This window comes from Semicossyphus pulcher, unplaced genomic scaffold (genome assembly GCF_022749685.1).
Source record: "Semicossyphus pulcher isolate SPU_LCO1_2020_fin unplaced genomic scaffold, fSemPul1.0.p SCAF_18, whole genome shotgun sequence".
In the NCBI taxonomy this organism is placed as follows: domain Eukaryota; kingdom Metazoa; phylum Chordata; class Actinopteri; order Labriformes; family Labridae; genus Semicossyphus; species Semicossyphus pulcher.
The window spans coordinates 12,509,190-12,530,509 of record NW_027211691.1 but is presented as its reverse complement, the minus strand read 5'-3'; the positions used below and the strand labels follow the sequence as shown (position 1 = coordinate 12,530,509).

The window sequence follows — 21,320 nt, the reverse complement described above, 5'->3', positions numbered from 1 at the left end:
CAAACCGCCCCAGTGACTGCTGGAGGTCACAGCTTGATGAAGCCAACAGAACCACATCTGCAAAAAGCAGAGATGCAATTCTGAGGTCCCCAAACCGGACACTGTCCTCTCCTCAGCTATGCCTCCGTGAAAATCACGAACAGAATCGGTGACAAGGGGCAACTCTGGCGGAGGCCAACACCTACTGGAAACATGATTGTACTTCATTACAATCTTTAAAGAGGGGCAATTATGCTGTTTCACATTTTAAGACATATATATTATTTTACACTGTTGGCTGTCCAGACTAAATGTCGGTGAAGTTTAAAATCTGTAGGTAAAAGTATGTTGGAATAATCCCCATTCTCCTGAGTCTGCAGGCTGCTGTGAACGACAGGTGACATCACAAAGTACAGCCCGAGCAGGCTTCGGAGAGCTGACCAATTAGAAGAAAGTGTGCTTGTAGGGGCGGGGTTTCTTAAAGGGAAAGAGCTGACTGAGTCGTTTCAGGCAGAGGCTGCATGAGGGCCTGCACAGAGCACCAGTGTGAGAAAAATGATGGGTTTTTTTAACTGTAACGTATGCTAAGCTACTCCGAAGGTAGAACAGAGTGAAATATGAAGCTTAGCATAATACCCCCCCTTTAAATGACCACTATCCTCTAACGCAGTTATAATGTTTGTTATCCAGGACAACTTTCATTAAATGCAGCACAAACAATTTAAATAATCTACATCACACTCTTTGACACATTTGAAGGAGTTTAGTTTGTTAAGCTGCTGCATTATTCTATAAACAGTCACTCTAAAATTACTTAAAAGGCTGACGGACGCCATACCTACCTATTTACTTCTTAAAGTGTATGAACACAGCATGGTTAGTGACAAACCAGCCTAATTTTAAAACTGTGAAAATTGTTGCGTTAGCGGATCCACACTTGACTTTATCGCTCAAGTCCAGAGCTGGAAATAAATGACTTCACTGCTGGTATCCCTGCTTTACGTATTAGGTCATGGGTGTTAGGTGCAGCAAAAAATCCTGTTAGCCTCCAATCCAAACATGGATTAGCATACAATTTAGACGAAAGTGGAGTCTGGTGTCTCTGCGAAATGTTTGTGAGCAGAAGCAAAGGGGGAAGAAAGAGAGAGGAGCAAAGTGAGGAAAGAAAGTGAAGTTCTTGAAATGTTTGCAGTTTGAAAATAAGCATGCTTGAGTTCTGTGTGTGTGTGCGTGTGTGTGTATGTGTGTGTGTGTAGTTGTGGAAAAAGGCGAAAAGCGTCGGGTCAATAATGAGTCAGTTTGAGCTCTGTTGGCAAAGAGTTGTTTGCTTTGAAGTCTTGAAGTAATGAGAGCATTTCAAGACACACTTTCAAACTGTGTAGAAGTTATAGGTGTGGGTACATGTGTACGTAAGTTTGTTTTTGTGCAAGTGTGTGTGTGTGTGTGTGTCTTTGAAAATGTGTGTTTTTGTCAAACTGCAGTAAGAAGAGTTAATCACTTCCTACGGCAGTGCCATGGGAGCAATGCGAGAGAGAGAGGGGGGAAGAGAAGAGAAATGCAACAGAGCTGGGGGCTGCCCGGCAGTTTCAGAAGGCGCTGCAACACAAAATTTAAGGGCCCATAAATAAACAGTTACTCTGTATGTAAATAGCGTCTGAGATGACTCAAAAGATCAGTGGGGCAGCAGTCATTAATAAACCAAAGCCAAGATCTGTTTGTAGCAACACCAGCGCTGACTTTAGGATAAATCATGTATAATAGTCTCCAGAGTGCAGTAAAACTCTACTTTTACCCGAGTTTATTTGGATTATTTGACAGGATGTGTCCTCATTCAGTGTGTGAGCATGCGTGTGTGTGTATGTGTGTGTGTAGTGTTTCATCTACATTTCCGGGGAGGGAAGCCACAGGTCAGCTTTTTAAGTAAACAACAAATGCGGCGCACTGTTAGACAAGGGATTTCTGTAGAGAACACAGAATTTAAACATGGTCACTTTGTAAATAAACCTCCTTATAGGACCAGAAGGAGCACAAACATATTCACCCTCTCTCTCTCGAGCGCGCACACAAGCTTAACACTGAATTTCAGACTGTATATTCACACCATTACACTCTGTCATATCCCTGTTCAGTCTGTAATTTCTGCTGGGCTGCCGTGCCTCATTTCTTGATAAATGATCTAGCTTGGGTACTTAATCAGACACACACACACACACACACACACACACACAATCTCTCTCTCTCTCTCTAACACACACACACACATATCATACTCATAACACAACACAAATCACAAAAAAAGATACCCGCACGCATGACATATGGGGTTCAGGGTCAGAGAGATGCTCTGTTTGTCACACGCGTGACAGATTTACAATATGTTCCAGGGATGTGTAATTCAGTGTGTGGGTGTGTTTGTGCGATATGAGTGAGAAAAGTGTGTGTGTGCGTGATTCGTATGTGCGAGTTCAGCGATTGCAAAGCCTAGTCCTTTTTTGCAGGATCTTTGCACACATGATGCCCAGGATGTTCCTGTAAATAAGATGAATACATTTGAAGTGACAGAGAGTATGACGTTACGTTTCTGTTCAAGTATGACCGTCTGACTGTAATGATACAAACATGACTCAAACAGTAGGTGAGACGTGTACGGTTTCACGTTCAAAAGTCTGAGCTGATGAGATGTTTTTTGTTTAGAGGAAGCTAAAGTTAGCCCTGCAATGCTGCGTAAATGTTAAATGACAGTGAAAGAGACATGACAAAGTAGACACCGGATCGACCTCGGGCCTTAGAAGCTGCCTCTGTGTTTTGCCCCTGCTGTTTACCTGTGTCAGACAGGGAGACAGAGAGAAGTGTGTTGTGATAGCCTGTCTGAGCGTAGGCTACAACATTATTTATAAGACAGAGAGGCCAGGCTGCAGCAAACCCCTACAGTATTCTGAATTTCTGTACAATAAATGCTACACTAGAATAAAGGTCAACAGAACCAAAACAAAGAACGCAAAGGTCAGAGGGATGTTATCCCTGTGTGGATAGATGGATGATTTGTAAGTGAAGCGCCCTCTCAACTGTTAATCTGATAATCTGAGTGTGAAATGAGTGATAGAGAGAACAGCATTGAAGGCTTATAAAAATGACAGTGTTCAGTGGTTCCCGAGCCCCAGAGGGGACCCACCACCCATCATGTGTAACCTTTTACAATTTTTGCCATAATTGCTGTCTGGCATGAGTGCCGGCAGACACACGCGCACACACACACTTCATTTGTTGGCGCAGTAATCGCTTTTTACCTCGCAGTCCTACGACCTTCAACTAACCATCCAGTGACGCGTAGAGCAACAGGCAGAATGGTTGCTTAGCAACTCTTCTTTTTTTTTCTTCATCTCACTTTTACTGTAGGGCCTGAAGGGGTGTTAGAGACTGAGTGTGAGAGAGGAAGAGGAGATGTGTTGAGAGGAGGAAAAACAGGTTAGAAGAAGAGGAGGAATAGGTGAGAATCAGGAACACTGGGTGCTCTGCATGGTGCTGATGTTTATAGGTGTGGGGACAGGTTGTTACACACTGACACTAGAGAAGTATCGGTCATTAGATGTGTTGTGTAATAGGGAAAATATCTAGCTGCTGTCTTGTTTGGTCGCATATGAAATTTTAATGTTGTATAACATTATTATTCTCACAGGAACTTCTTGTGGATTTCACAAAGTTTCCAGACATACCAAGATTGTTTGAATTATGTGGGATTGTGGTTTTAAATATTTCACATTGTAAATGTCATAAAATCAATGAGGAGCTGGAACAAGCTGATACAGAGTATACAGCATATTATTCTGTCAGTGTAGGATAAAATAATTTGTTCAACCTTTTTCCAGATACGCGGGGAAAATGGAAGAACTGTATGTCAAGGCATGAAGTATATTTAAGCAATATCACGGCTGTGATTCGGTGTCTGCCTAGTGCCACAGATAATCACTACTTACTTAACTCTAACCGAACAGTAATACAATCGACAAATAGTAGTAATCAGCAACAGATTATTTTTTGCTTCACCAACTCAACTAGTCCCACAACTTAACTGAAACTGGACTTTTGTTGCCAAGCAACACAAACATTCTCCTGCACTCTGTCTATAGGTTACCACAGATCAGCTTGTATCATGTACATTTATCTGTATGTTTTTATATATCATGTAACCAGTGCAATAAGAGTCTGCTGTGTGATTCAGAGGTACCAGCTTGATCAATGTGGACATACACAGTCTGCTTTAATGTTAATTAACAGTAATCAGAACACCTGGCTGAAGCGGAGTGATACACAGAGTGAAAAGTCCCAGTGATGTTGTTCCCTATATCACCTCTCATGGAATGTCTCTAGTTCAATTAGATTACTTGGTCGGAACTAACTGTTCTATAATACATTTTATCAGTAATAGAGCCATTTTTTCCTTCCCAATACCGTTTCTGATACAGAGACTTGAGTATAGGCCTTTCTCACAGAAGACTTTTTAACGTATCACAGTAGGAAAAGCGCAGGTGTTTATAGTAGCATTAATGATGGCTGTATTCCATTTAGCTGCTTACATTTCATGGTCCTGGTTGCGTGCGTGCTGACTGCCTGTCGTGGACACCTGAATAGAACAGAACCATTGTTAAAGTTATTATTACACATGTGCTTTTCCACCTGCACCACATTGTTGCTCTTTGTTATTGTATCACAATAACCTGAAACCAGTTTTTTGGGACCTGGCATTGACTCATTCATCTATACCAAACAGGGTCAGGGTCATGGGCGACTCATCGATGCACTATAGGAGAGTGAAGGCTGGCCTGTGTGGTCCGATCCAACAGAAGAGCTACTGTAACTGCTGAAAAAACGAATGCTGGTTCTGATAGAAGCATCTGTGGGATGTGCCGGATAAACAAGTCCCATCCATGGAGGCTGCACCTCCCAACTTACAAGAGTTAAAGAGGATCTGCTGCTAACGTCTTTGTGCCAGTTACCACAGAACACCTTCAGAGGTCTACTGGAGTCCATGCCTTGACGGATCAGGGCTGTTTTGGCCTACACAATATTAGACAGGCGGTCATAATGTAATGGCTGATCAGTGTATATTCTCTTTTCTTGTTATATCTGTGAATCCCGTCGTTGTAAAGTTGCACTATTCCTCATGTTTCTTTGGGGGCCCATTAAGCGCACTGTGAGCCACATCATAGACAGCACACTGCACACATCACTCTGCAAAATGCATTCATCATTCAATATTCAGCGCCTGTGTTCATTTGATCAGCATGACAGCTTGACAGTGTCCAATTGCACAGTGGCAGGAGAGTACCATAAGGAGGTTACATGGTTTAAATGAGAAGCTGGGCAGGAAACGGAAAAGGGAATGTGAAACAAGGTGTGTGAGAAGAGGGAGGAAGTGGTTGATAAATAGATGAAGTGGAAAGCAGGGAGGGATGGAAGTGAGTTACCTTTGAACTACTGCGTGTCAGAGGATCCAACTTTCTATTAGTTCTCGGTGATGTGCCAGGAAATAGGAGTCAGGGGACGACATGAGACTACTCCAGCCTCTTTTTCTGGCTCTCCATCTGCACCCCTCCCTCTCGTTACCTCTCTCCTCCTCTTGCTATCTTTACTCTCCTGTCATTACTCTCCCTCCATCGGCCTCCCCCTCCTCCTCGCTCTCATTACATTCTGTCATCTTTTGTCTTTCTCAGCTCTTACCCTATCTCTCCGTCCTCCCTTTCTTTCTGCCTCATCTCCTCCATCCCTCAGTCCTCTCATTCTCCTCCCCTCCGCCTCCTCCTCTTCAGCCTAACTGCACTGAAGTAATTCGCATCTCCCGTCCACTCGTAGTCCCCGCAGTCCATCCGGTTTCCCACTGCTGAGCTGAGGCATACAGACAGTCCGGCTATGACGGAGCATGTCTCCATTATCTTTTATCATCTGCTTGTGCTTTGCCTTCAGAGGTAGCCAATTATCCTAATGCTAAATTGAATTTGGTTCCAGCTCTGTGATTGTTGTTGACTCTCATAATCCATTTTTATGAAAAGGGCTTTGCTCCAATCACTGCTAAACTAATACAGATTCAAAGTCATTGGCTTGGCAGTAATTACGCTTGTGAGTTGTTAGTTGTATTAATCTTTTCTGGAAGGACACTGGGAAATTCACTCAGCTTGTCGCGTGTTGACAGATGTGGGTATGTTGTGTATGTGTGGGTGATTTGTGTTTGTCCGCGTGCATTTCTGACTGGCCTATGACAGGTTGTTAAACTTGAGAAACGCAACATGTTTGGAAAGGAAAAGTTTTATTTTTCAGTGAAATGTGTTAAAAGTTAAGAGAGAAGAGAACTGCTTTTTGTAACAACCAAGGACAGTCATCGTGATCCTTTCTGATCTAATGGAAATCGGTGCTTTGTGGCTGCTACATTCAAAAAGTTGCATTCATCATTTTTATACAAAAGTGTGACTTTGTCTTCAAATTGTGAATCATAGTTAGACTCCAGCAGTTGTGCCTAAAACTGTGGCCCGAACAGTTCTTCTATGCTTTTGAAGGAGTACGTGCTACAACCATTACACAGCTGCTTTATCAGTAACCTTTATATACACAGCTCTGTTATTCAGCAATGCTCAAACAGTTCTCTCGCCATTGTTGAAGTGCCACTTCTTAATTCACTTGTACCGAAGTGGCTCCGTCCTTGAGATTGTTTGTAAAGTTTTCTTTTCTTTCTGTTAGTTGGAAGTTGCAAATGCGTGCAGCGGATAGTTTCAAAGTACTGAACTGATGGAGGACTTTCAATTTGTAATCTAAAGATTACATGTTTCTTATAGGTGGTTATTTGAATTTAACACAAGATACTTGTGCCTGAATGATAAGAATAACTCAGTGAAGAAACCCCTCCCCTTGTACTCTTATCCCAATACTTAAAACCTACCACCGCAACCCAAGCAGCATTGCCAACTTCAACAGACCCAAGCTCCGTTCATGCAAGCTCCAAGTATTGACAAGGCTGATACTACCTACCCTTCCACATGGCTTTTACTGGCCCCCACATTTGAATTAAACACACAAGAGAAAAATAGAGAGAGAAGAGTTTGTAGAGAGAGGTGTGTTAAGCCACTTTCCCATTGATCAAAAAACCCACTAACACCTGGCTTTTTTTGCCAAATGGGATAGGTTACAATCGGCATTCAGACCCGGGTTAAATGACTCTGCGGTGGACCCGACATTTATGGGAACAAAAAACACGGGTCGCCACGCTAATCTCGTCCCCCTTTCCGGCACGATGCTATGCTCCGTCGGTAACTTCTGCGACTCCTTGTCATCTCAGCTACAAATTCCACCTGTCTCCATCCAATCGGCTCGAACATTGTTCCAAATTTGTCGGCGCCGAGTTTGATAACTAGACTGAATGAATAATAGATACAATAAAGACCTAATCATCTTCACTGTTTGTGACGTCAGATGGTTACGCAGCAGAAAAGAGACCAAAAGGAGTATACTCCACTGGCAATGGGAAAAGAGACAATCTAGAGCATCTATAAGCGGGGCTTCCCGGGTCTGAAAAACCAGTGTGAACACACTAATTTTAGGTGGGAAAGGGGTATTAGAAAGAAGACAGGGAAGGCAGAGCCAGGGTGAGGTGCCCTGTCAAGGGCTAGCACTCACCCCCGCTGGGCTAGGCTGTACGCTCTACCTCCCCCTACTCCCCTATTTTCATGAGGGAAGAGTGGAGAGAAGAGGCAGCAGCTTTAACCTGTAGTTAGATGGGCAGTGAGAGCCAACACATCAACAGGTGGCACCTCCCTTCACAGGTGTTTCGTCAAGTTAGGCCCACGACACCTCGAGGAGGCTCCACAGTTAGCTCTGGCGTCCCAGAACCTCCCCCCTCCATGCTAACTCTCACCCCCCATTAAAACTTTGTGCTATCAGATCCATATGTAAAATATTCCTGGTGCCAACTTTATACAGTACTGTGCAAAAGTTGTAAGCAGCCTCAATTCTTAAAGGTACACTTGCACAAAGACAGGGATTCTGTAGGATTATAGTCAGGTGTATGATCAACCAATTATACCAAACAGGCTCAAATGAACATCAATTTCACATTTAGGTTGAAACACAGTCATTAACTGAAACAGAAACAGCTGTGTGGGAAGCTTAAAACTGGGTGAGGAACAGCCAAACTCTGCTACCAAGGTGAGGTTGTGGAAGACAGTTTCATGTCACAGGTCATACGCCATGGCAAGACAGGACACAAGGTAGTTATACTGCATCAGCAAAGTCTCTCCCAGACAAAGATTTCAAAGCAGACTGGGGTTTCAAGATGTGCTGTTCAAGCTATTTTGAAGAAGCACAAAGAAACAGGCAACGTTGAGGATTGTAGACACAGTGGTCGGCCAAGGAAACTCTGTGCAGCAGATGAAAAACACATCAAGCTTATTTCCCTTTGAAATCGGAAGATGTCCAGCAGTGCCAGCAGCTCAGAACTGGCAGAAACCAGTGGGACCCAGGTACACCCATCTACTGTCCGGAAAAGTCTGGCCAGAAGTGGTCTACATGAAAGAGTTGCAGCCAAAAAGCCATACCTCCAACATGGAAACAAGGCCAAGCGACTCAACTATGAACGGAAACATGGCAAAAATGGCAGCAGGTGCTCTGGGCTGGTGAGTCAAAATTTGAAATATTGGGCTGTAGCAGAAGGCAGTTTGTTCGCCGAAGGGCTGGAGAGCGGTACAATAATGAGTGTCTGCAGGCAACAGTGAAGCATGGTGGAGGTTCATTGCAGGTTTGGGGCTGTATTTCTGCAAATGGAGTTGGAGATTTGGTCAGGATTAATGGTGACCTCAATGCTGAGAAATACAGGCAGATACTTATCCATCATGCAATGGCCCCAAATTAATTCTGCAGCAGGAAAACGACCCCAAACATACAGCCGATGTCATTCCTTCAGCATGAAGAAGAACAAGAAGTCCTGGAAGTGATGGTATAGCCCCCACAGAGCCCTGATCTCAACATCATGGAGTCTGTCTGGGATTACATGAAGAGACAGAAGGATTTGAGGAAGCCTACATCCACAGAAGAGCTGTGGTTAGTTATCCAAGATGTTTGGAACAACCTACTAGCCGAGTTCCTTCAAAAACTGTGTGCAAGTGTACCAAGAAGAATTGATGCTGTTTTGAAGGCAAAGGGTGGTCACACCAAATATTGATTTGATTTAGATTTCTCTTCTGTTCATTCACTGCATTTTGTTAATTGATGAAAATAAACTATTAACACTTCCATTTTTGAAAGCATTCTTAATTTACAGCATTTTTTCACACCTGCAACTGTTGCACAGTACTGTATATGAAAAAGGAACAGCATAGATTTTAAGAAAATAAAGAAAATGTGATGGACACCTGTAACTGCTTGTTCAATATATTTAAAAGGTGTAGTGACTATGTGACTGTAGACCTGTCTTTCTATGATGGTCAATCATTTTTACTGTTAAAAAACACCTTACAAGTGAGTATTCGATTATGTGTTTGTTCAGCTACGTTTGCCAAATCATAATGTTTCCTTTTGTTTTTGTGTTTGTTTCACAGGATGGTTACTCCCAGTATCACTTTGTGGGCTCCGCTTCAACGATAGAGAGAGACAGACAGAGGCCCTACTCCTCCTCAAGAACCCCCTCCGTCTCCCCTGTCAGGACGTCCCCAAATAATCGCTCAGGTGAGAAACAGAGCTAAAATACAGAGATTATGTATGTGATAGAATTCTTCTGTGTGTGTGCATTACCTCTCAGTTACCTTGAAAACCAGTTTCAGTTGAAGACATTTTTGAAGTTTATTTAAATTTAGAGTTAAGGTTATATTTGATCTAAATGTAGGTCTGGGTAATCTAACATGGCCAGACGTCTGGCTCAGCAATAACACTGGGGTCTTGGGAAGTTCAGGTGCAAAAGTTGGTATAATGTGGAGCAGAGACATAGTGGACTGTCATCATCCCCAAAATCAAAGAGGAAATGAGGCTGATAAAACATGTTCCCACTTTAACAGAGGTCATTTAGGGTGTTTTCTCACAGCCTAATAACTGCCTGCTTTAAAGTTTTGTTATTACTATTGATAAAATTCTAAAGTAAAGGCTAACAGTATTAAGGTTAAAGCAAATATATGATTAGTTTAGGAGCAAGAGAACAATTTTCTATGGTAGATGTTCTTAGTTTAACTTCTAATTTAAGCATTTTAGAAAACGTGGCAAGGTAAATGTTACAGGAATACATGCTTTTTACTGGAAATACTTATTTATTTATTTAATGTTTATTTGTATAGGGACAAGTATGAAGCAAGTAAACCGATGCCACACACTACAGCATTTATAGTCCTGGCTAAATTGCAATGCCCGTCCCTAGATGGGCCTATAAAATACATGAAATCAACAACAAATACACAAGAGACAGTAAAAAACAGACAGCAATAAAACAGATATAACAATACAGGATAGAAAATATCCTGCAATAAAACCGACTGTAAAACAGGAAGCACAAAATCAAACATGACTACATGACTGAGCTCTCTCTTCGAAAACTGTTTAAAATGCTCCCAGTCATGCTCCAGTTTGAGCTCTGCGCGTATTGATTCCCTGAACGGTGTTCTGGATTTTGTGCTCTTTGAGTTTGGACATGCCAGGCTAACTTCTTTTACCTGCTTCCAGTCTTTTTGCTAAGCTAAGACAATCATCTGTTTACTCTAGCTTCATATTTATCCTGCTTAAAGGAGAAGAAAATGGTACAACTCTCTCGTCTAACTCTCTGTAAGAGAATCAGCATATTTGCTAAAACAAACTTTCCTTTAAAGGTATAATAAGTAGGATTTTTTCCTCGCATTTTGTCAACAACACATTCAAACTGGGCCCCTCCTCCTGGGCTCTTCGTCACCAGAAACTCACTCTCACTCTCTCTCGTGCATGAACACTAGCATGGTAACCGCCGTTTACCTTTACGCTAGCATGCTAGCCGCCGGTTAGCTTGTCCTATCCGGTATGAGGCACCTACCTGTCCAACAGAAAGAGGGCCCACTCTGCATCGCTCTATCGCCATGTTCGCCGGTCTGAATGGGGCCCAGTTGCTAATTTGAACCACTCCCACACTCACATATACGCTGTAGTTGGCTCAGGGCAGCAGCGCCCCTCCTGAAAACGTCCCGTGCAAAGCAAAACAACAGATGCAGAGCGAAGGGTCTCACAAGGGTCTGCACACACACTCACTAACACACATGTGCAGAGGCCCATAAGTGATGATTTACATTATATTATATTTGTAAAAGTCTATAATTTATTTTTCTAGGAAAATCCTACTTATTATACCTTTAAGTGTGAGGATTATTATTTCTATGTAACAACAGCAGCTGTTCAAATTTAAGCGTGTACGCACTGGTTGTGCTCATGTTTCACATATATGTCCAGACAATAGTTGGCTGTATCATTGCAGATTTGGTTCAGTTATACATTCTTGTTATCAACTCACCTTTAGGACAAAGGTCCACTATGTTAGAGAATAAATTTAGTCCACCAAAAAGTGCAAAGATAGAGCTAACTATTGTCTGGACGTGTATGTGAAGCATGAACACAAGTAGAAGGTGCAGGACACACATGGGTTGTAATGAGATATAATTTCGACATTAACCACGAGCATCAACATTTACCAGTCGATCAGTCTTTACATCAGGGCAATACAGCTGTTAGCGTCATTACCCGCCACCCACGGGCTTTCATGCTGTAAAGTATGATTATCATTAGCCTTTAGCTTGAGCCCACTGGCCTTCATGCTTAGCAAAGGGCACATTAGCATTAGCTGTTAGCATCAGTAGTAGAAGAGCCTTTAGCTGTGCTTTCTCCACACCGGGCTTAGCAAGCTGATGAGGCAGAAAAGTACTTTTCCTTCCTCCCGGCTTAGAGAGGTCTTCAAGGACCCAGCTAAGAGAGAGAGAGGGAGAGAATAGTGTGTATTTGTGTGTGTGTGTGTGTGTGTGTGTGTGTGAGAGAGGAGACAGAGAAAGAGGGGGGTGAGATAAACAGAGACGGAGATAAAGAGAAAAGGCAAGGATGCAAGAAGAATTAGGGATTGAGGGATGGTTAATGCACTGAGTAGGAAGTGAAGGATGGGGATTTGACTTTGGCCAGCGACATTGAAAATAAGGAGTTTTGAGATCATTGTGCAGAGAGGAATTTGTGTATGTCTGCGCCGGAGCGGAGGAGGTGGGATAAATGGGAAATGATTTGAAATGACTCCCATCTTCTCTCCTGCTCCTCCCCTCTTTTCACTCCTCGCCTCCCCCCGTCGCTTTTCCGGTCATCTTCCCCTTCTCGCTCGCCTGTTTCATTCTTGTCCTCCTCCTCTTTTCAGTAATCCCACTTTCTTCTCACCTCTCCCTCTGATCTCTTGGTCTTTACAGACACACACACACACACTGTCTAATACACACACACTTGCATCTGTATCTCCTCTGTGCATATGCTCCAGTCTGCAATCCGGCCCTTAGAGATGGATCAAAGCAGAAGGAGTAATGATGGCGAGCAGGCACACAGGGAGGGGAGAGAGAGAGCAGAGAGTGAAAAAAATTGTGGAGGAGATAGAGAGGAGAAGAGGAAGGCAGAGAGACGGAGGGAGACACAAAGGGAGAGAGAGACCTTTGCATCCATCAGGGCCCCCACAGGGTCCTGCTGTGGCTTGCGCTGATAGAACGAGTCTCCAGGGCTCTCGTATAGTTACGAGCCAGGTCCCCACTGTAACCGTAACCAGGAGTGATGGCGCGGTCTCTGGAGGTGTCTGCGACAGGTTTTTAGCATCCACCTTAATAGAATCCACTGCAGAGGTGTCAAAAGCAGAGAATTAAATATCAAATGTGTCAAAGCATTACAAAAGCTCCTTTCTTCCCCAGTTTCTCTTTGAAATTTCATTCACCAAAACCAAATAGTCGCTAATCGTGTGTTTGCTTTTAATGCAGCTGAATAAAGAGTCCTCCAGCATTCAAATGATATAAATGAGACTCAAAGGCACTTCGAAAAATGTCTAAAAGCCTTCGTTCTATTTGGTTTCCAAACACTGCTATTATCGGGGTATAAGAGAACAGCTAAAAAGAACAAAGTCTTTTTATACTGATTTTTGGCATGCCTCAGATTTATTTTGGAGGGGGCATTATTCTTCTTTCGCAACTTGAGTGGTGCTTACCCATTAGTCCAATGGCCATCTACAATTCTCCGTGTTTGGTTGAATGAGTCCTCAGAGCTTTTTCTTCAAATGTCCTTCACTTCTAAAGGTACAGATTATACTGTATAAAGTACATATAAATACTGTACGTGTGGTGGGTTGTTACAGTACTGTGTAGCTAAGCACACTGAAGGGGCTGATGCAGGTAAGCAGGATCCTGGCAATTCGGTGTGTCAAGATAACAGGGACTGAGTAAGCACTTTACGTCTGCTATAAGGGGATTACACTGAGACATGCTGAGTGTGTATGTGAAGGAGAAACAGTGTATGTACAGTAGGGGGTCTCTCCTTGCCGATGCATGGCTGTTTATGTATGAACTCAGGCATGTGTGTGGTGATGCGTTCATGCGAGGAAAAAAGATCTGTTTTTTGAATTTGAGAAAGTGACAGAAATAGATAATATTGTAATGTTTGAAGAGGATTTGAAATGTAAATTGGATGGAGCTTTTTTTTGGAAGAAATCAGCCATCAAGCTACTCTGCAATGTAACAGTACAGTAAAAAAAAACAACATTGTGATTAAGAGTGTATAAAGTAGTCGTTACAAACTAAACTAAACTACAAAAAATATAGACACTTTAGATGATATAAATTGTACAGTTATTATGGTTTATATAAACAAGTTCAATCTCTGAACCCATAACTGTCAGACGATAAAGGATTTCCAGCCAAGACTTCCAGCCAAGACTTCTCTTTCCGTGCGCTGCATTGTTGACAATCTAAAGCCGCTTTCCCACTGTTCAAAAAACCCGCTAACACACAGCTTTTTTAGCTTAATGGGAAAGGTAACAATTGGCATTCAGACCCGGGTCAAATGACTCTGCAGTAGCCCCGGGTAATTATCGCCTTGGCTCCGATTGGCATTGATGGGAACACAAAACCTGTGTCGACACGCTAATCTCCGCCCCCTTTCCGGCGCGATGTTATGCTCCGTCTGTAACTTCTGCGACTCCTCATCGTCTCAGCTATCGTCTCCGTCCAATCGCAGCGCTCGGACATCGTTCAAAAATATTCGGCGCAGAGTTTGATACACAGACTGAATGAGTAATAGATACAATAAAGACCGAACCACCGTAACATCTTCACTGTTTACTAACCCTGTTTCTGGCACGTTTTTGACGCAGTAGAAAAGAGATACTCCACTGGCAATGGGAAAAGAGACAATCGGCATCTATAAACGGGTCTTCCCGGGTCTGAAAAACCTGCATGAATGCGCACATTTTGGTGGGGATAACTAGCAATTTGAGGAATAATAATGAAGTCAGATTTTAGATTCATTATCTAAGAGCGGATTGTGAGCTTATTTCATCGGGCTATCTGGATCAAGTCAGACCAAAAAAGTGAGGTACTGCTGTAAACTGTGTTGAACTTTAGGTCCACCATCTTGACCAAACTTTAAGATCTGACAGACTAAGAACTTTGGAATCCAATTATCATCATAATTGTTTTTAACGTGGCATAAAGAAACAGTGTCACATGACCAGTCATGACACGTTCAAGGCATGTTTGTGTCCAGTGTTCAGTTGAGTTTGTAACTCTTAATGTGTAGCTGGCCAGTTTCAGATCTGTGTACTTCACATGAGCTGTAAAATAAAGAGGAAAAAAGACGATATTGTCTTAACAAAAAAAAAAGTGTAGCAGATGTGAAATTTGATATTCAAATAATGTGTCCAAAAACTGGCGCATGTGTATGTGTGTGAGAATTCCCAGGAGGCCTTTAACATGCTGGAGGTGACCCTTATGCCGACAAGCTAAATGATGAATAATGACTGTGCACCTTGAGAGACCAAGACGCTCTCACACACAAACACACACACACACACACAAAAGTATTAGCACGCAGAGTGTGAAGGCACATGCTGTCCTGGGTTTTATTGCTCATTATTTTGCGTGTGTGTGTGTGTGTGTGTGTGTGTGTGTGTGTGTGTGTGTGTGTGTCTGTGTGTGTGCGCATGTGTGTGTGCGTGTAGCGAGCGCTCCAGCCTCCCCCAGAGAGATGATGAGTCTGAAGGAACGCAAGATGGACTACGATTCCACGGCAACCAACGCTGGTTTCCATAGCAACAAAGGAGAGCACACATCCCGGAAAGACGGCATGGCAGGTGCGCGCGTGTGTGTGTGTGATGGAGAGACTGAGAAGAATTAAATGATTCTATTTTATCCCCCTCTTTATCTTTCTTTCTCTTCTATTTTCATTCCCTATTTCTCTTCTCGTCTGGCTTTTCCCGACCTCGCACTATTTTTTCCCTGGATTTCTCTCTATCTTTGCCAGTCTGTCTGGTATCTTTCTTTATTTGCTTTCTCTGTCTCTCTCTTCTTTTGTCTGTGTCTCTCTTTTAATATCCATTGGCATCTTCTTTTTTGTCTTTCACAATCTTCTCTTGAGGTCACGGGGGACAAATTAATCGCCAGACTTTTAAACAAACTGCAGGAAGATTTGGACTCTAATTAGCAGAGCGAGTTTCCCACGGTTTTGTTTGTCTTTGACTTATTATTATTAGCAGTAGTAGTGGTACTTCTTATCTTAATCACTCATTCACATAAACCTGTTTTCTTCTTCTTTTCTTTCTATCCTCCATCGAATTCAGTTCAAGTATCCTGTGGGACATCTACGTTGTTCCGAAACTCCTACCTGACCGCCAGCGATGATATCAAGCAAAACCAGGTGAGTTAATAAGAATGTGTGAATGTACTACACACTCACACTTTAACATGCACACGCACACCAGCACAGCAGGTTGGAGCAATGCACGCGTGTTGTCAAGGCTCTCATAAATTGGCGTATGCTGTCATGACAAGTTGCTTATTGGGAGAGATAGCGGCCGCATGGAAGAGGCGCTCTCACACACAGGCACACAAAAGGTGTCTCGCTGTGATAAGAGATGCGCTGGTGGAGTGTGCAACAGAGACACGCCCTCAGCTCAGGCAGCGACACAACATTGCCTCCTGAACCCACACCTGACTGGCAATTTCAGTCATTACCCTCGGTTGATTTCATTAATTATGTGCCAGTGTTTAATGTTGAAGAGGGAGGGGAAACGGAGAGCAGCATAGCATTTGACTTTCTGTATTAAATCCATAATATTCCTTTGTATGGATGCAAACGTTGGTTTTACTAGATTCAGTTCAACTGTACAGGGTGTGTGAGCAGAGGGTTTTACAATATGACAGCTACACTCACACGCACATGCATGCGTGTAGCCTGTGAGAGTAACAGTATCTCAGATAAATTGCCACCTTCAATACCTGCATGTAATACAGAATTCACAGCATGAGTCCCTTTCCAACTGATTCCTATCTGAGCCCTCTTACATGTACTGCCTAGTTTAAAAAACCTGTCTCCCCCTGTGCTCACTCCCCTCTCCTCTCCATCACTCCACCTATATCTCCTTCCCCTCTCGTCACCTTGCCCCCACATTCCTATGCCTCTCCATTCTTGTTTGCTGCACCTCACCCCTACCTTACACTTCTGTGCCACTTCCACCACTCCCCAAACCAGGCTCCAGCTCAGCCCTGCATTGTGCCCCCCCAGCCCCAGCAGGACAGCCCATCAGCAGCGGTGCTAAAAGACTACGACCCCTACCCTCCCCCTCCTTCCTTTCCTCAGCCTCAGCCGCCGCAGCCTCCACCTCACAGCCAGAGCCGGAGCTTCGAAGATGTCTACTACGAAGACCAGGGACCTCCGCCTCCTCCATCCCAGCCTCAACCACAGGTCCAGGCACAGGCCCAGCCTCAGGCGCCACCCCAGCAGCCTCCGACCTCTGCAGGACCGCCCCGAGACCCACGGGAAGACCTGCGCATGCATCTGGGCCTCAAATCCACCGGCAACTACGTAGACTTCTACTCGGCCTCTCGGCCGTACAGCGAACTGAACTACGAGACCAGCCACTACCCGGCCTCGCCTGACTCCTGGGTCTAGTTAGACTGAGGTGATGGGGGGGCGAGGGAGAGTCTGTGTGTGCGTGTGTGAAAGGGATTATTTTTGCAAGCGATCAACAGCAGATTAACACAAGGTGACAACAAGTGGCATGTTGAAACAGGAACTTGTAACCAGTGGCAGAAAATCTAAAATATGGGGGAAGATGGTGTTAAGAAGTAAAGTCAGGTCGAGTGACAAAGAGAGACTGTGCATGTGCATGCCAACATTTTCCTTTTTTTTTTCCAGACCTCTTTATTTCTTCAAAGTCAGCTTCATTGCACCGGTGAGTGGATAGGGTGGGAGTAGATATGAAGAAGAGTGTTTGAAAAGGTGATAGAGGAGTGGGCAGGGGAATACAGATAGAGAGGAAACGAGCGGGTGGAGAGAGTACGCAGCAGACTAGAGAGGAGGAGAGAGAGGGGTTCAGGAAATAATGGGGAGTGGATGAGGGTGAGCTCTCACTCTAAAGGAGCAGGAAGTGCACTGACCTTTTGCTGAAGACAAAGAAGAAGAGAGGAGAGACGAGGATGGCGTGAGGGCACTTCAGGAGGTCAGGAGGAATAAAAGCACAGATAAAGATGAAAGCACATGAGGCACAAGTCGAGAAGTGGATGTTTACCATTTCACCTGAGTGACAAACGTAGCACTGCTTTTCTTCCCCTTTTTGTTGCGATGGCCTTGCCGCCTACAGAGGCTTCTCAATTTCTTTTCAAGGAATGTCATCTTCAAAAGACATTTTGTCACCATTCTTTACATCTTTTTTTATTTGTACTTTTCTAAATTTTCACTTTCAGAAAAGCATTTTTATTTTCTGTGTACAGTTCAAAGGTGATATAGTGTGTATATTACACATGTTTTTGATGGGGCCACTTATGAAACAGTTTTTTTTTTTTCCACGACTGACAAACTGACTTAAACAACTAAAAGCAACAAAAATAACACAAGAAGCAGAAAGGACAGACATTGTCAGGGTGGATGTCAGTGGACACATTTGTTTTGCCCTTTTCCCAACCAGAGAGGAAACCCTGCAGTGTTTGTGTTTTTCTCTCTCCATCAGTGAATTTTGTTGTGGACACACTTTAACGTGAAGCGCAGTTCAAGGCTGCCAGAGCTACAGATTGGCAGAGCGGCATCGCTCCCGAGTGCTTGTCAACAAAAGTGCTTTTTCACTGCCGAAAGAATTTATGTGTATGTTTAAAGCACACTCTCTGTCTCTGGAAGGGGATGTCTTTTCCTTTCCAGGAGCTAATATGTTTGACCATGTCAACTTTTAGTGGTTTCTCATCTTCACTTGTGCATAAAAACTGGTCCATCCAACAAGAGCCGCCCTGAGTATTGTACATCTCAGTGTACAGTAGAAACAAGGAGAAAGAGAGAGACATGACATTGTGCCAAACTTTGACACCTCGTGGGCCAGTCCTTTCGGACTTTAAAGGGACATTCTGTCGAAGTTTACAGACAATGACCAGAAGACTCCCTCTGCTGTTTGTAACTTTTATTTTCTTGTGTTTTGATCAGGTGAAGCCGTACTTATTGCTGGGGATCATGGGTAACATCTCCCTCCCTTAGATGTACAGACCTGCCTCTCTGTGTTGGCTAAGTGTGTGTGGGGACACAAGCGTGTGTGTGCGTTTGTGCATGTATGTGACAGAATGTGTGGCCTGTGTGTGTACACCTAAACCTGAGCGAGCGTATCTATGCATGCATGTGTGTAGTAGTGTGTGTATGCCTCCGTTGCGTGTATGTGCGTGTGCGTTCCTGTATAAATCAGTGTCCAAACAAGGCATTCCTACCGACAGTTTGTCCAGTTTTACAACATGAGCAACCAAGGTAAAAATCACTAGAATGAATTGTTGATATAGAATGACAAATCTATGAATATATGAATATAAATATAAATATATATATATAATTTTTATGTGCAGATGTCAGTGTCACTAAATGCAACAACTGTTCGCAGAGAAAAAATGATTATGTGATGTACAACAGGACTCTTGTTCACTTGACCTAAACGTGGAAGCTGCTGATCAGGCCCCCCCCCTCCCCCCCTCTCCCCATCGAGACAAAAGAGAAACCCCACCTGAAGATGCTCAGGCTCTGGTGCGAGTTGTGTGTAATTGTGTGTCCATGCTTCTTAGATGACCCTGCTGAGAGAGGACCGTACTTGAACACAAGGAAAAATAAAAAGACTCTTTGCAATCAAACAATGTGGTCTCCTCTATTATTGATCATTCTAACAGATGAGGTTTTAGACCTGGATGTTCACATCCTTCCTAAGCTGTCAGATGTTTTCTTTGCAGGTACACTTTGTAAAGGAAAAATGTGATTTCATCTGACACACTCTGATGTGCTTTAGATTAACTCGGATGTTTGTGCTCTTTCAGTCTGTCTTCAAAAGGGCTGCGGCTTTAAGGATGTTAAAGTTAATAGCCTGAAAACATGAATGGCTGTATCATATAAAACAACCCTATTGAATAACCCTAAAAAAACACTGCAAAGTAAGATGAGCACTTCAAAATATAATCTAAGCTCTTACTGTGAAATACTAGTACAATTTAACACAAAGTGCAGTTTATACAGGCAGCAACTCTTCTGTGCCTCTACAGAAGTCAGCGGAAATCTTGCCTTACAAACTGGGTGTTCTGGGTTTATGGCATTTATGTTTGGGTGGCACAAAAGAACAATGCTAGGCTCCACGGTGGTGCAGTGGTTAGCGCTGTCGCCTCACAGATTGAAGGTTCCTAGTTCGAATCCCGCTTTGGACGTAGTGGACCTTTCCGTGTGGAGTTTGCATGTTCTCCCCGTGCAAGTGTGGGTTCCCTCTGGGTACTCTGGCTTCCTCCCACAGTCCAAAATCGTGCTCAATTGGTGACTCCAAAATTGCCTGTAGGTCTGAGTGTGAGTGTGAAAGGTTGTCTGTCTCTGTGTGTCAGCCCTGTGATTGACTGGCAATCAGTCCAGGGTCCAATGACAGCTGGGATAGGCTCCAGCCCCCCCCCACAACCTTGAACAGGATAAGCGGTATAGATGATGGATGGATGGAAAAGAACAATTCTATCAAATTGTATTATAGAAAGTGTAGGATGCAGCATTTTTCTGTATTTTGAATTTTCATATAGGCTAATGGTGCAGATGCTTCTGCTTTGATTTGAACTGTTATAGCAGAATCTCCCTTTAAGTCAAAACCTCTGTAATGAAAATGCACTGTTTTAAGCTTCACACATATCCTAATCTCAGAGCTATTACATTTTATTGCACTGTAATTTACTGATGTCGCAGCACCTGCATGTATAAAACACAAAGGTGCATTTAAGGGAGTTAATGGGTATTTTATTTTGTGACACCCTCAATGTAGACTGTTGATTGCCTGACTCCTTTATCACAGTTTATACTGTGTCGCATAACATTTTTATTTGTGTATTGGGTAATACGTCAAGACTGTTAATTTATATTTGTGAGGCTAAGTATTGTGGTGAGGTTTTCTTAAACTTGTGTGTGTTCAAAACAATGACTGTATAAAAAGATGGACAACATGACAGCTCCCTAAAAGTGAAGCCAAAACATTTCAAGTGCCCCCTCCTGACTGGCTGCCCTATGACCTATACTAAATAAAGCCCGCCTCCTCCATCTTATCAGATGGGACATGAGTCAAAATACTCGCCACATACATTTTTCTCAAACATGGTTTCTGTCATATAGTTATTATTATTAATTAATTAGTTAAAATTAGTATTTTTAATTAGTTAGTATAAGGATAATTGACAGCTCTGTTGACAAATACGGCTCCTGCAGCCGATCTGTTCCGGATTAGCGGACCGGCAAGAGGAGATGTAACTAAAACAATCCACTACAGTCATTGAAGTGTCCATCTCTGTGAACGTTAGCTTCAGACCAACACAAAGAAGCTGTTCTGCGGTTAAACGCGCCGACGTGAGGGATCTTTGCAGTTTTTGGGGTTTATTCGGTAAGTTAATTGTGTGTTTTGGTTTAGCGAAAGTGGCTGCGGCGGCTCCACCCACTGATCTCTGCACAACTCTGGCTCCAAGTGAGCACCATCGCAAGATGGCAGCGTCTATCACAGGGGCTAGTTTGGCTTCAGTTTTGTACAACGAGAGCAGATGGAGATGCCTCGTCCATCTTTTTATACACTGTTTGGTTCCATCTAACCTTGGACACTTATATGT

At 43.3% G+C, this 21,320-nt stretch overlaps 1 protein-coding gene across 1 annotated transcript in view; it reads left to right on the top strand.

The window, feature by feature from the left end:
* Nucleotides 1–19,327, top strand: part of ctnnd2a (catenin (cadherin-associated protein), delta 2a) — a 287,463-nt gene extending 268,136 nt beyond the window's left edge. The window contains exons 23-26 of the mRNA XM_069666943.1: nt 9,558–9,684; nt 15,188–15,319; nt 15,806–15,882; nt 16,717–19,327. Of these exons, the coding sequence (XP_069523044.1) occupies nt 9,558–9,684; nt 15,188–15,319; nt 15,806–15,882; nt 16,717–17,136 (756 nt within the window). The 3' untranslated portion in view covers nt 17,137–19,327. The remainder of the gene's footprint in view (nt 1–9,557; nt 9,685–15,187; nt 15,320–15,805; nt 15,883–16,716) is intronic.
* The last annotated feature ends 1,993 nt before the right edge of the window (nt 19,328–21,320 follow it).